The sequence below is a fragment of the Rana temporaria genome, chromosome 5 (genome assembly GCF_905171775.1).
Source record: "Rana temporaria chromosome 5, aRanTem1.1, whole genome shotgun sequence".
NCBI lineage: Eukaryota > Metazoa > Chordata > Amphibia > Anura > Ranidae > Rana > Rana temporaria.
The window spans coordinates 41,007,730-41,020,797 of NC_053493.1; the positions used below are offsets into that span (position 1 = coordinate 41,007,730).

The following is a 13,068-nucleotide window of genomic DNA, read 5'->3' on the forward strand; positions in this document are numbered from 1 at the left end:
GCTTATGGTCTATGTATAGATGGACTACATTTCCCACAATCCTCCAGGAGGAGCGCCGCACACAGGCGAGGTAGAAGTTTTTGTTGTTGTCGGTGTGGGTGCAGGTGGTGGGGACAGGGAGGGGGCGTGTCCTCTTCTGTGGGATAGTAACACCTTCTTCTCCATAGCAGAGGAGAGGAGCTGCTCACTGGAGACACAAGGCTGGGCTGAGTGATTGCACACACTGAGGGAAGGCACTTATTAAGGAGCTTTTGTATTGTTAACTTTTTTTTTATAACATTTATTATAATTATAAGGCCCCTTTCACACTGGGCGTTTTTTGAGTGAAGCCTCATCTGCAATCCCATTGTGCTGGTAAAGCACCGCTTAGCCCCCATTCACACCTAGGCGTTTTGTCGCCTGTAGTGTGACGCCGCAGCAGCCCCGAGACGTGGAGGGATGAAAACACATTGCCCTCTATGGAGATGGTTCACATCTCCACGCCGAACGCTGTACGCCTGCCGCCTGAAAAAAAGTCCCGGACCTTTTTTTCAGGCGGCTTTCGGCATAGGAGATGTGAACCATCTCCATAGAGGGGGTGAGGCTGCATTCACAACAGCTGCATTTTGTCGCCGCAAATCGCGGTACAAAACGCCGCAATTTGTCGCCGCAATTCGCGGGACAAAACGCAGCGATTTTGTACGCCTAGGTGTGAATGCAGCCTTAGGCTGCATTCACACCTTAGCGCGGCGTTTTTACCGCGATTTGCCGCGACAAACGCTGCGTTTTTTACCGCGGTTTTCGCTGGAGGGGTGATTTACACATTGTCGGCTATGCCGAACGCCGAAGCCGCCTGAAAAAAAGGGTCAGGGACTTGTTTTGAGCTTCAGGCGTTCGGCGTGGAGATGTGAACCATCTCCATAGAGAACAATGTTAAATCACCCCTCCAGCGTATTTCAGGCTGCAATAGCGTCAGGCTTCAGGCGTTAAAACGCCTAGGTGCGAATGGATCCTAAGACCCTAACGTTTTAGGGCGTTTTTTTGCAGTGCCTCAGTGTGAAAGGGCAAGGCGTTTTTACAGCGCTTTCAATTCATTTCAGTGGAGAGGGGCGTTTTTGGAGCGTTTTTTTTCATCGCCCAAAAGCTGCTCCAAAGATGCTGCTTGCAGGACTCGGTGTGAAAGGGTCCATTGAGATGCATGGAGAGCGTTTTATGAGCGTTTTAATTGCGCTATTTTTAATGCTAAAACGCTTCAGTGTGAAAGGGGTCTAACATATAAAAATGCAGAGTCAGCATGTGTAGTTTTTAACCACTTAAGTACCGCCTCCTGCACATATACGTCGGCAGAATGGCACGGCTGGGCACATGCACGTACAGGTACATGCTGTGCTATTGTCCAGCCGTGGGGCGCGCGGCCCGGTCCGAGGCTCCGGGACTCGCGGACCCGATCACCGCTGGAGTCCCGCGATCGGTCCCCGGAGCTGAATAACGGGGAGAGCTGTGTGTAAACATGGCTTCCCCGTTCTTCTCTGTGGCGGCGTAATCGATCGTGTGTTCCCTTTTATAGGGATACATAATCGATGACGTCACACCTACAGCCACGCCCCCCTACAGTTGTAAACACACACTAGGTGAAACATAACTCGTTCAGCGCCCCCTAGTGGTTAACTCCCAAACTGCAACTGTCATTTTCACAATAAACAATGCATTTTAAATGCATTTTTTGCTGTGAAAATGACAACGGTCCCAAAAATGTGTCAAAATTGGCCGAAGTGTCTGCCATAATGTCGCAGTCACGAAAAAAATCGCTGATCGTCGCCATTAGTAGTAAAACATTTTTTTTTTATAAAAATTCAATAAAACTATCCCCTATTTTGTAAACGCAATAAATTTTGCGCAAACCAACCGATAAACGCTTATAGCGATTTTTTTTACCCAAAATAGGTAGAAGAATACGTATCGGCCTAAACTGAGGAAAAAAACGTTTTTTTATATATTTTTTGGGGCTATTTATTATAGCAAAAAGTAAAAAATATTGCATTTTTTTCAAAATTGTCACTCTATTTTTGTTTATAGCGCAAAAAATAAAAACCGCAGAGGTGATCAAATACCACCAAAAGAAAGCTCTATTTGTGGGAAAAAAAGGACACCAATTTTGTTTGGGAGCCACGTCGCACGACCGCGCAATTGTCTGTTAAAGCGACGCAGTGCCGAATCGCAAAACCTGGCCGGGTCCTTTAGCTGCATTTTGGTCCGGGTCTTAAGTGGTTAAAGTGATATTCACCGCTTGTCTACTGGGAAAATTTTTACTTTTTATTTTGCACTCATGCCTAAATCAGATTTTTAAAAAAAAAAATTTGCTAGAAAATTACTATACACTCTCAAATGAGTATATATTATCTGAAACCGAAGACTTCGGAGAATAAAATATCGGCAATTGTTTATTAAACGCAAATTTTTATTGCCCACAAACGCAACATAATACCCAATTTTGATGAGGTATAAAATATGTGGTTTGCATTGAGTAAAAAGATACCCAACATGTCAAGGCTGACAATTGTGAGTGGCTGTAAAATGGTGAAAAACTTACAGCCCCATAACAACCCCTCCCCCTTGAAAATTAAATGTTTTCATAATTTTAGATCCTACTTCCCTAGATGTGATGCTGCATCTGTCCCCCGCTGTCTCTTAGGCCCCGTACACACGAGAGGATCGATCCGCTGAAATTGATCCGCGGATCGGTTTCAGCGGATAGATCCGCTGGTGTGTACGACCCAGCGGATATTTATCCGCGGATATATTTCGGGCCGACCGATTTCCAGCGGATAAAAATTTCTTATCATGCTAAGAAATCTATCCGCTGGAATCGGCTCCAGCGGATCGATCCGATGGTCTGTACAGACTCACCGGATCGATCCGTCCGAACACATCCCTCGCATGCGTCGTAATGATTTGACGCATGCGTGGATATCCTTATATGACAGCGTTGCGCACGTCGCCGCGTCATCATCGCGGCGACGGCGCGACACGTCACCGCGGACGGAATTCCGCGGGGATTTTGATCTCCTGGTTAGTACAACCAGGAGATCAAAATCCGCCAGAGGATTTATCCGCTGATACGGTCCGGAGGACCGTTTCCGCGGATAAATCCTCTCGTGTGTACCCGGCATTAGACCCCTTTCACACTGGGAGACAGAGATTGCCGCTCCAGGCAGGTCTTGTTGGGTGCAATCTTCTTCTCAGGAACTGAGGGTGCTAGGAATGCACATAGCAAATAAGAACAAAAGATGATCAGGACAGCCGCACTCCAATCCAACGTAACGTTAATGTAAAAAACTGGAAACAGGCACTAGAAATCACAGCAACGGAACCTAGGACAGCTCGCGCGTTTTACACAAACTTCAGTGTTTACTTATAGCTTTCACACTGGGGCATTTTTCGGGCCTTTTTCAGGCGTTTTGTCGTTAAAAAAAAAAGCCTGTAAAGCGCCTGAAAGAAGCCTCATCTGCAATCCCAATGTGAAAGTCCGAGTGCTTTCAGGGCCCTTCCACACTGCCAGCGCCTGAAAAACGCTGGTAAAGCGCCGCTAAGACCCCTTTCACACTGGGGCGTTTTTCATGCACTTTGACGTTAAAAAAAAGCTCCCTCAATGAGAAGGGGGCTTTAGGAGCGGTGTATTCAACGTTCCTAAAGCGCTGCAAAGAAGCTGCTTGCAGGACTTTTTTTGACGCCCTGCCAGCGCAGGGCCTCAGTGTGAAAGCACTCGGGCTTACATGTGCGTTCAATTCTGAGCACAAGCTACCGGGGACAGGGGCATTTTAATTTTTTTTTATTATTATTATTATAATTTTTTTACTTAATTTTTTTTTTTTTACGCTTTTTTGTTAACTTTTTTTTTGATCACTTTTATTCCTATTACAAGGAATGTAAACATCCCTTTGTAATAGGAATGGTGTGTGACAGGTCCTCTTTATGGAGAGATGCGGGGTCAATAAGACCCCACATCTCTCCTCCAGGCTGGAAAGCATGAGATTGGGGAAAAAAAATCACTGATCTCATGCTAATTAGCCTCAATCGCGGCTTTGTTTACTTCCGGGAACTTTGTTTACGCCCGGGCCTCTGACGGTCATAGAGATGACTGGAAATCTCTATGATCCTCATGCGACGGCATGGCACGGGAGAGCCCGGAGAAGCACCGGATGTCGGCGAGGGAGGGATGTCCCCTCCCGTCGCCTATAAGATTGATGAATAGTGGAACTGCCGCTATGATCATTCTTATCATGCACAGAATCTCCGGCATGAAAGAATGATATCTGAATGATGCCTGTAGCTGCAGGCATCATTCAGATATCCCCCCACAAAGTCAAGGACGTCATATGACGTCCACCCAGGATGGGAGATCCCGCCTGTGGACGTCATATGACTATGGGCAGGTAATGAAGTGGTTAATTACCACCTTTAAGTGACACTAAAGTTTTTTTTTTTAAATAACAAACATGTCATACTTGGCTCCACTGTGCAGCACAGAGTGGCCCCAATCCACCTGTTCTGGGGTCCCACGGCGGCTCCCGCTTGCATAAGATAACCCCCTCTGGGAAGCTCTCTCCCGAGAGGGTTACCTTGCAGGTGCGCTCCTGAATCATACACTTGGTGTTCATAGACGCAGAGTGTATGACTCAGCCCCTCCCCCGGGACTCACGTCGTTGGATTTCATTGACAGCAACGGGAGCCAATGGCTGCGCTGCTATCAATCTATCCAATCAAAACCAGGACTCCGTAGAGAGAAGGATGGCGGAATCGCGCCCATGGAAATTCAGGGTTCAGGTAAGTAAAACGAGGGGGTTTGGGGGCCTGAACACTGCAAGGTGTTTTTTCACCTTAATGCATAGGATGTATTAAGGTGAAAAAACACGAGGCTTTACAACCCCTTTACTTCTTCAATACAGGGCAATTTCACCCCCCTTCCTGTCCAGGGTAATTTTTCGTTTTCAGCGCTGTCGCACTTTAACTGACAATTGAGCGGGCGTGCAGCGTTGTACCCAAGCAAAATTAATGTTCTTTTTTCCCCACAATTAGAGCTTTTTTTGGTGGTATTTGATCACCTCTGCGGTTTTTATTTTTTGCGTTATAAACAAAAGAAGAGTGACAAGTTTGAAAAAAAAAAACACTATTTTTAACTTTTTGCTATAATAAATATCCCATTAAAAAAAAAAAAATCCTCAATTTAGGCCAATACGTATTCTTCTACATATTTTTGGTAAACAAATTGCAATAAACGTATATTGATTGGTTTGCGCAAAAGTTACAGCGTCTACAAAATAGGGGATAGGTTTATGGCATTTTTATTATTATATTTTTTTTTACTAGTAATGGCAGCGATCTGCGATTTTTATTACGACTGTGACATTGCGGCAGACAGGTTGGACACTTTTGACACTATTTTGGGACCATTCACATTTATACAGCGATCAGTGCTATAAAAAATGCATTGCTTACTGTATAAATGTGACTGGCAGGAAAGGGGTTAACACTAGGGGGCGATCAAGGGGTTAAATGTGTATCCTAGGGAGTGATTCTAACTGTAGGGGGAGGGTCTTACAAGGGGAGGAGACTGATCAGTGTTCCTCTGTACTGGGAACACACCATTGGTCTCCTCTCCTCTGACAGGACGTGGATCTTTGTGTTTGTTTACACACACACACAGATTCGCGGTCTGGGCTCTATTACCGGCAAGCGCGGGTGCCCGGCAGACATCGCGGCAGTTGGGCACTCACACCGGCTCCCGAGCGAAGTGGCGCACGCGCGCCCCCGAGAGGGCAGGGAAGCCCAGGACGTCATATGACGCCGGCCCAAGATGGGAGATCCTTCCTGCGTACGTCATATGAATATACATGGGATGTGAAGTGGTTCAGCCACAGAACCTGTGTAATTAATGTGTGTCCTGAATTAAAGGGATGATGTGGCAACCCTACTGCCTACATCCACTCCGCCCAAAAAACAAACGGATGGGGGATATGTTCGCCATTTATCTGTCGGATCGGGTGTAAACAGACAGGTAGTTCGTTTACATCCAGCGGTCCATAGAGGAAAGTGGACCGTGGTCATTTTCGCTCTGCATGAGCGGAGTGGACCTGGACCTGTCATCCACCTGCTCAGCAGGGATCAGCGGACAGATCTCCCTCTGAGCAAGTAGATCACAGCCATGTGAAACCCATGTAAAAGTGACCTAAGGGTGAGAACTGATCACTCAGTGATCCCCCTCTACTCTAAGCAGAGAGTGGTGACTGCCAGTTTGCTAAGAAAAAACTAATTCCATTAACATCCCTTTTTCATCCTCATCCGTTTTTTAAGTGGAAGAAAAATGCAGACTTGTTCCGTTTAAAAAAAAAACAGACGTGAACGGAAGGAAACTCAGGTTTTTATTGGTGTCCATATCTCTGGACACCAATAAAATTGGCAGCAACAATAGGCTTCCCAACAACAATAGATCCCCAGCAACATCGTAGCATCCAGCATCAATAGACCCCTCCAACAGTGGATCACTCCCATCAACAACTGACTCCCCCACAAAATAAGAACCCCCCCCAGTAACAAATCCCCCACCAGCAAAAATAGACCTCCCCAGCAACCATAGACCTCTCTTTGACAATGAAACCACCCTTGCAACAATAGATCCCCTAGCAGCCAGCAACAGTAGACCCCCAGCACCCCTTGGCATTACATAGTTCAATTCTGGAGGTGCCAGAACTGCGTTCCCGTTGAAAAAAACACCAGTATATGTATGTAAATATACAGTATATATACTGTGTGTATATGTGTGTATATATAGATATATCTATATATACACACAGTACAGTATGTATGTATCTTTTATTCTCAGTTGTCAGGACTGTCATATGGTAATGCTTTTATTTATTGTGTATGTCTTGATTTCCCCAGATGGGCCTGTAATCTGTCGAAGTTGTGCTGTAATGTATTCTCCCTTTGATGCAAAATATATTTGCAATTATGGGCTCAGTTCCAGTAAGCACAGAGCTACTTTCATGTGTACCCAAAGAGGATAAAAATATTTTCCCTGCCCATCATTGGTGTCTTCATCTCTACAAGAACAAAGACAAGTTTTATCAACCAAATGTGTTCACCTAAGTAAAAGAAACTTCTGAGAAACCATAGAGGCTGACATTGGGAGATTGCCCTTCACTTCCTGCCCTAGAAACACAACAGGAAGTCAGAGGTTACAATATGAAGGAAGTTCCTCTCTTAGGGCCTGTGTCAACTCGCTTTGGATTCCTGTCAATGCCATCAGTTTGAGATCATTTTGTAATTCATTGACAGTTGCATTTGACCTGTAGTTTCCCTCTTTTTGGTCTGCATTTGACCTGCTTGAAGCATGTTTTGCATTCCTATAGATTTGTATTGCAATGTTAAACTCGCTTGAAGCACACAAAAGCCCATCAATATAGTCAATCAAAGATCTAACCATTTCAACAGATTTCCAAATTGGAAAATGAACTCTAAAATGTAGGATTTCGGGGCATGGCTTAGCGTATGGAGTGAGAGGATGTGCATCGCGGCAGCTCCCGGTCCTGTCGTCTTCCACGGGGGTTTTCACTCCTCCATCACAGCCTGCTTTGGCACCACGTTGCACCGATGGGCAAGGGGAAGCCCAAGACGCCATCTCACGGCCAGATTCACAGGGATTTAGGGAGTTTTATGACCCGATCTTCCGCGGCCTACTTGCAGCGGACAAAATCCAAGATGGCGCCGGCGCCTCCATCTCCGGCCCACTCTGAACCAGCAGCCAGCTCGCAGGTACAGTCTGGTAGCCGTTCTGCCTCCTGTACGGACCTAGAGCCCTCCCTGCAATACATGCGATCCCTGCCAACTAAGTCTGATTTTGAGAACTATTAGCCAGATTCAGAGAGACGGGCGCATCTTTAGTTTGACGTAGCGCATCCCATTTGCACTACGCCGACGTAACATAGTGAGGCAAGGCCAGTATTCACAAAGCACTTGCTCCCTAAGTTACGTCGGCGTAGCACAAATGGCCCGGCGTAACCCCGCCTAAATCAAATTAGGCCGGTAGTGGGCGTGCTACATGTAAAGTAACCGCGACCCCATGTAAATTAGGGCCGTTGGTACGGCCCATGCGCACGTATGCTCAGAATCACATCGCAAATACTCGATGCTTTCGACGTGAACGTAACCTACGCCCAGCCCCATTCACGTACGCTTACGCAAAAAACGTAAAATACGATGGCTGTTCCGTCGTCCATACCTTGCATGGGCTGCGCCATATTTTTGGTGGTTTATCTTTACGCCGGCGTATGTCTTACGTAAACAGCGTAGTTTACTGCGACGGGCGTACGTACGTTCGTGAATCGGCGTATCTTGCTCATTTACATATTCGACGTGTAAATCCACGTACACGCCCCTAGCGGCCAGCGTAAATATGCACATAAGATACGACGGCGTAGGAGACTTACGTCGGTCGTATCTTAGCAACAGTGAGGCATATCTCATTTTAAGAATGCGCGCAAAGATACGACGGCGCTCATTCGGACTTACGACGGCGTATCTACTGATACGCCGTCGTAAGTCTACGTGAATCTGGCTATATGTCTCCCGTACAGGCAGGAGATAACTGAACTCAAACAGGATTTGGGGGTCCGCATGGAGAATGTTGAGAACACTACGGATGGTCTCTGCAACACATTACAATCCCACGAGGAGATCCTCAACTCCCATACTGTCATGCTCCAGCAGCTCATGTACCGACAAGATGACATCGAGAACCGCAATAGGCGGAACAATATTAGGATTTGTGGCATTCCAGAGACGGTGGAGCATAAAGACCTAGCAGCGGCAGTCACCGCCATCTTTAACCAGATCCTTCAGCGGCCTAAAGAAACACACATTGAGCTGGACAGAGTGCACAGAACCTCCGGTCTGCGCAATTCTGATTCTTCCTTTATCCGTGACACGCTGTGCAGAGTCCATTTTTACAAGGTGAAAGAAGACATCTTGCGGGCCGCCAGCACGCAGGATTCCATTCGGCTGAATGATACCCCTGTTATGCTGCTCCCAGACCTTTCACGCCAAACTCTGGCCATGCGGCGTGCTCTTAAGCCGCTTGCATCTCTTTTGCTGGAGAAGCACATCAAGTACCTGTGGCAGTTCCCGTTTCAGCTGCGGGTCCATCATGAAGGCAAGACTGCTCTCTTTCACACTTTGGGGGACTTACCGCGTTTCCTGAGCACCCTGGAGTTGCCTCAGGTCTCCCTACTGGATTGGCCCCTTCCCCGTACCACCAAGTCCGGGACTATCCTTTGCCCTGTTGATTTTTCTTGGGCTTGACGTCTGTGATCACCTGACTGCCTGATAATACCCCTCCCCCCTTTTTTTTTTTCACTTTTTCTAAAACACGGGGAGGGCTGGGTCTCCCGGATTTTGAATTGTACCATAGGGCGGCATTGATATCTAGGGTCCTGGAATGGTTCCCTCGCCCCTTCCCTAAAGCATCCACCTCGGTGGAACAAGATCTGTCCCCCTATGATCTGCGGGCCTTATTATGGGGCTATGAACGGCAATTACATTTGCTTTCCTCATCCTCCCCCCTAACACTCGCTGCCTTAAATCTCTGGTATAAAAAGGGTCTATTGCCTCTTCTATCCACAGACCCCTCGCCCCTTACTTCGTTGTTTGACCTCCCTTCTCTGCCTCAGGGTATGGGGTCCAATATGGTAGGCACATATTTGTGGTCAACCTGGCCTGTAGCGAGTTCCTTTGTAGATCCCTCTCTTGGTACCCCCGTTCTACCGGGCTCCTCAGGAAATTGGCTCACGGCACTCTGTATATCCTCTTTCTGCTCGGACTTGTTTTCTTCTTCCCAAATTCATAGACCTCTAATGGGATTTGAGCAGCTGTGTTCTCTCTCAGAAACGCCTACTCTCCTCTATGTACTCACTACAACATGCATTGCTACACGATCAACTCCCCCCTTACACTAGGAGGTGGTCCACAGAGCTGGACAGGGATCTCTCTTTAGTGGATTGGCAAAAATCATTTCACTTTACACATAAATCCTCTATTTCCCGCTATTCTCAGGATTTTTTTTTTAAACTCCTCTCTGGATGGTACAGGGACCCTCAAACTCTTCATAACATTTTCCCGTCCGTGTCTCCCTTTTGCTGGAGATGTGGCTCGGCGGAGGGAAGCTACTTGCATATATGGTGGGACTGCGCTGCGGTCCAACCCCTTTGGTCGCAGGTTTTTGTTATGTATAATAGTCTCTATGATCGAACATTATCGCCTGCCCCGGAAATAGCCCTGTTGTCCATGCTCCCCGCGTCGATAGCGTCTCAAAAGAGCTCCCTGCAGCGTTTCTTTCTATCAGCCGCTAGACAACTCATATCCTTGTTTTGGAAAACCACCACCACTCCACCTCTGACTGTATGGGTCTCCTTGGTCAATGATATCATGTGCATGGAGGAGATGATCGCCTTAGACAATGATACATTTTGATAAATTTAAGATCCTCTGGCTTCTCTGGATAGACTACTCTACTTCTGATTCCCTGAAAGCGAGGTTAGAATCTTACAGTCAGCCTGGACGTGTCTCATGAATCCGCTACGTGGGATTATTACATCTCGGTCTGCCCAGCACTGTCTGACACACCGCATCTCCGATCGTGGTAAGAAGCCTCTGACAGAGGCTTCTTACCACGTGATCAGCTGTGACCAATCACAGCTGATCATCGCGTGAACCACGAAGTGCCGGTAAACGTCATTTCTCGGTTCGCGCTGACATGGAGAGCCGATCGGCCTCCATGCTGCCTATTGGTGCCCATCAGTGCTGCATATCAGGGCTGCCTATTGGTGCCCATCAGTGCTGCCTATTGGTGCCCATTAGTGCTGCAGATCAGTGCCGCCTATCAGTGCCCATCAATTCTAGATATCAGTGCATCCTCCTCAGTGCCTATCAGTGCCACCTTATCAGTGCCACCTCATCAGTGAAGGAGAAAACAAAATTGTATAACCGAAACAAAGAAAACTTTTTTTTTTCCAAAAATTTGGTTAGTTTAGCAAAGAATACAAACCACAGAGGTGATCAAATATCACCAAAAGAAAGCTCTATTTGTGGGAACAAAATGATACAAAAATGAGTTTAGGTACAGTGTAGCATGACCGCGTAATTGTCATTAAAAGTGCGACAGCGCTGAAAGCTAAAAATTGTCCTGGGCAGGAAAGGGCGAAAGTGCCTGGTATTGAATTGGTTAATTACTGATTGATGTATGATAAAGATTTTATGGAATAACATTTTTTTTTTCTTGTTTATTTCAGGAGGAATACCACTTACACTCTGTTTACAAATCAAAAATACTTGAATTCCCCCTCGATGAACTGCCTTCAGGTAAGTTTTGTTTGGAAAAACAGTCTAGACAGATACCGTGTGACCTAAAAATACATTTCTGTGTGCTCTCTCCAGGGAAATTACTCAACGGTATAATAGAATGAGAGATGGAAACAGAAAATAAACATTTTTATTTTCCTGTGTTCCCGGGTCTCATTCTTTTATACCCTTGAATGGGTTGTGTTTTGCCTGTCTAACCTCACTGTAAAGATTTCTGTCGAAATAAGGCGATCATTCTTGATCAGATTTTGGCTACATCAGACATCACTATGTTTAATTTTTTTGGGGACAGTTACATAGTAGTTGATCCAACTCGGGGAAAATTATTTGAATGTGTTGCATTTTCTGGGCTGATTGCAGCTATTTCCCCAAGATTAAAGCTGGTTAGACAAGTGCAATTATTTTCATTCTGAATTAGTTTTTTAACAAATTTCGACCAATTAGTTAATTTGCAAATAACGAAAACCCGTTTAACACATTTACCCAAATATTCGTAAATTTGAATAATCAAAAATTTGTGAATTAGATTATTTGAATATTCCTAAATTCCAAAATCCAGAAATTCCAAAATCTGAAATAACTAACTAATAATAACTTAATTATTACTAACTAATAAATGATAGGTATTGGAATTCTCTTGTTTTTTTTTTAGCTGTTAGTGAACATAAGGAATACGAATTTATCCTAAGTTACAAATGATCTGAAATAACTAATACCGTATCTAAATGAATGGAATGTAACAAATCATAAATTATGACTAACAGCCAAATTTGGAAAGGAAATCCCAATACTTATAATTTTATAGTTAGTTATTATTATTAGTTACTGTATATTCTCGAGTATAAGCCGGCCCGAGTATAAGCTGAGGTACCTAATTTTACCACAAAAAAATTGGAAAACGTACTGACTCGAGTATAAGCCTAGGGTGAGAAATGCTGCAGCTTCTGTAAGTGGAAAAGAGGGTCAATAATGTCCATTTTTAGCCTCACTGTGCCCATCGCAAGCCTCACTGTGCCCATCGCATACGTCACTGTGCCCATTGCAAGCATCACTGTGCCCATTACAAACATCACTGTGCCCATTACAAACATTACTGTGCCCATTACAAACATTACTGTGCCCATTGTAGCCTCATTGCGCCGATCTGCCTACCTAATGAGAGCCGTGTCATGCATGGAGTCAGACGGCGGCCATCCATCCAGTGTTCAAAAGCCGCGCTGCCTCCTTGTTCTCTTCTGTTATAGGGGAACACTCAGTTTCCCAGCATTGAGTTAGTGCTCAGTGTTCCGCCTATCACGGACATCCTCTCAGTCTCGGATCTCATTAGGTATGCAGGCACAGACTCGAGTATAAGCCGAGGGGGGCATTTTAAGCACAAAAAAATGTGCTGAAAAACTTGGCTTATACTCAAGTATATACGGTAGTTTAATAGGGGTGAGTGCTTCTGCGCTACTGTGAGTAAACAAATGCAAAGTGAATAAATATTTTGCGTTAAGGGCAGCAGTATCTAGTAGTGTTCACTGTACACAGATAAATGAATATAATGGGAAGTGATAAGCGCTCAAAACTATAGTTAGAATCTACTGAAGTGATACAATCCACATATAATCAGAATAACAAACAATAAAATATTAACACTTAAACCGCTGTGAATGATGTGAAAGTGCTACAAATAAA

At 45.4% G+C, this 13,068-nt stretch overlaps 1 protein-coding gene across 8 annotated transcripts in view; it reads left to right on the forward strand.

Annotated features, from left to right (window-relative positions):
• Positions 1-13,068, forward strand: part of ADAM22 (ADAM metallopeptidase domain 22) — a 390,621-nt gene that overhangs the window by 253,175 nt on the left and 124,378 nt on the right. For all 8 annotated transcript variants that reach the window (XM_040352431.1, XM_040352432.1, XM_040352434.1 and 5 more), the window contains exon 7: positions 11,322-11,391. In XM_040352431.1, the coding sequence (XP_040208365.1) occupies positions 11,322-11,391 (70 nt within the window). The remainder of the gene's footprint in view (positions 1-11,321; positions 11,392-13,068) is intronic.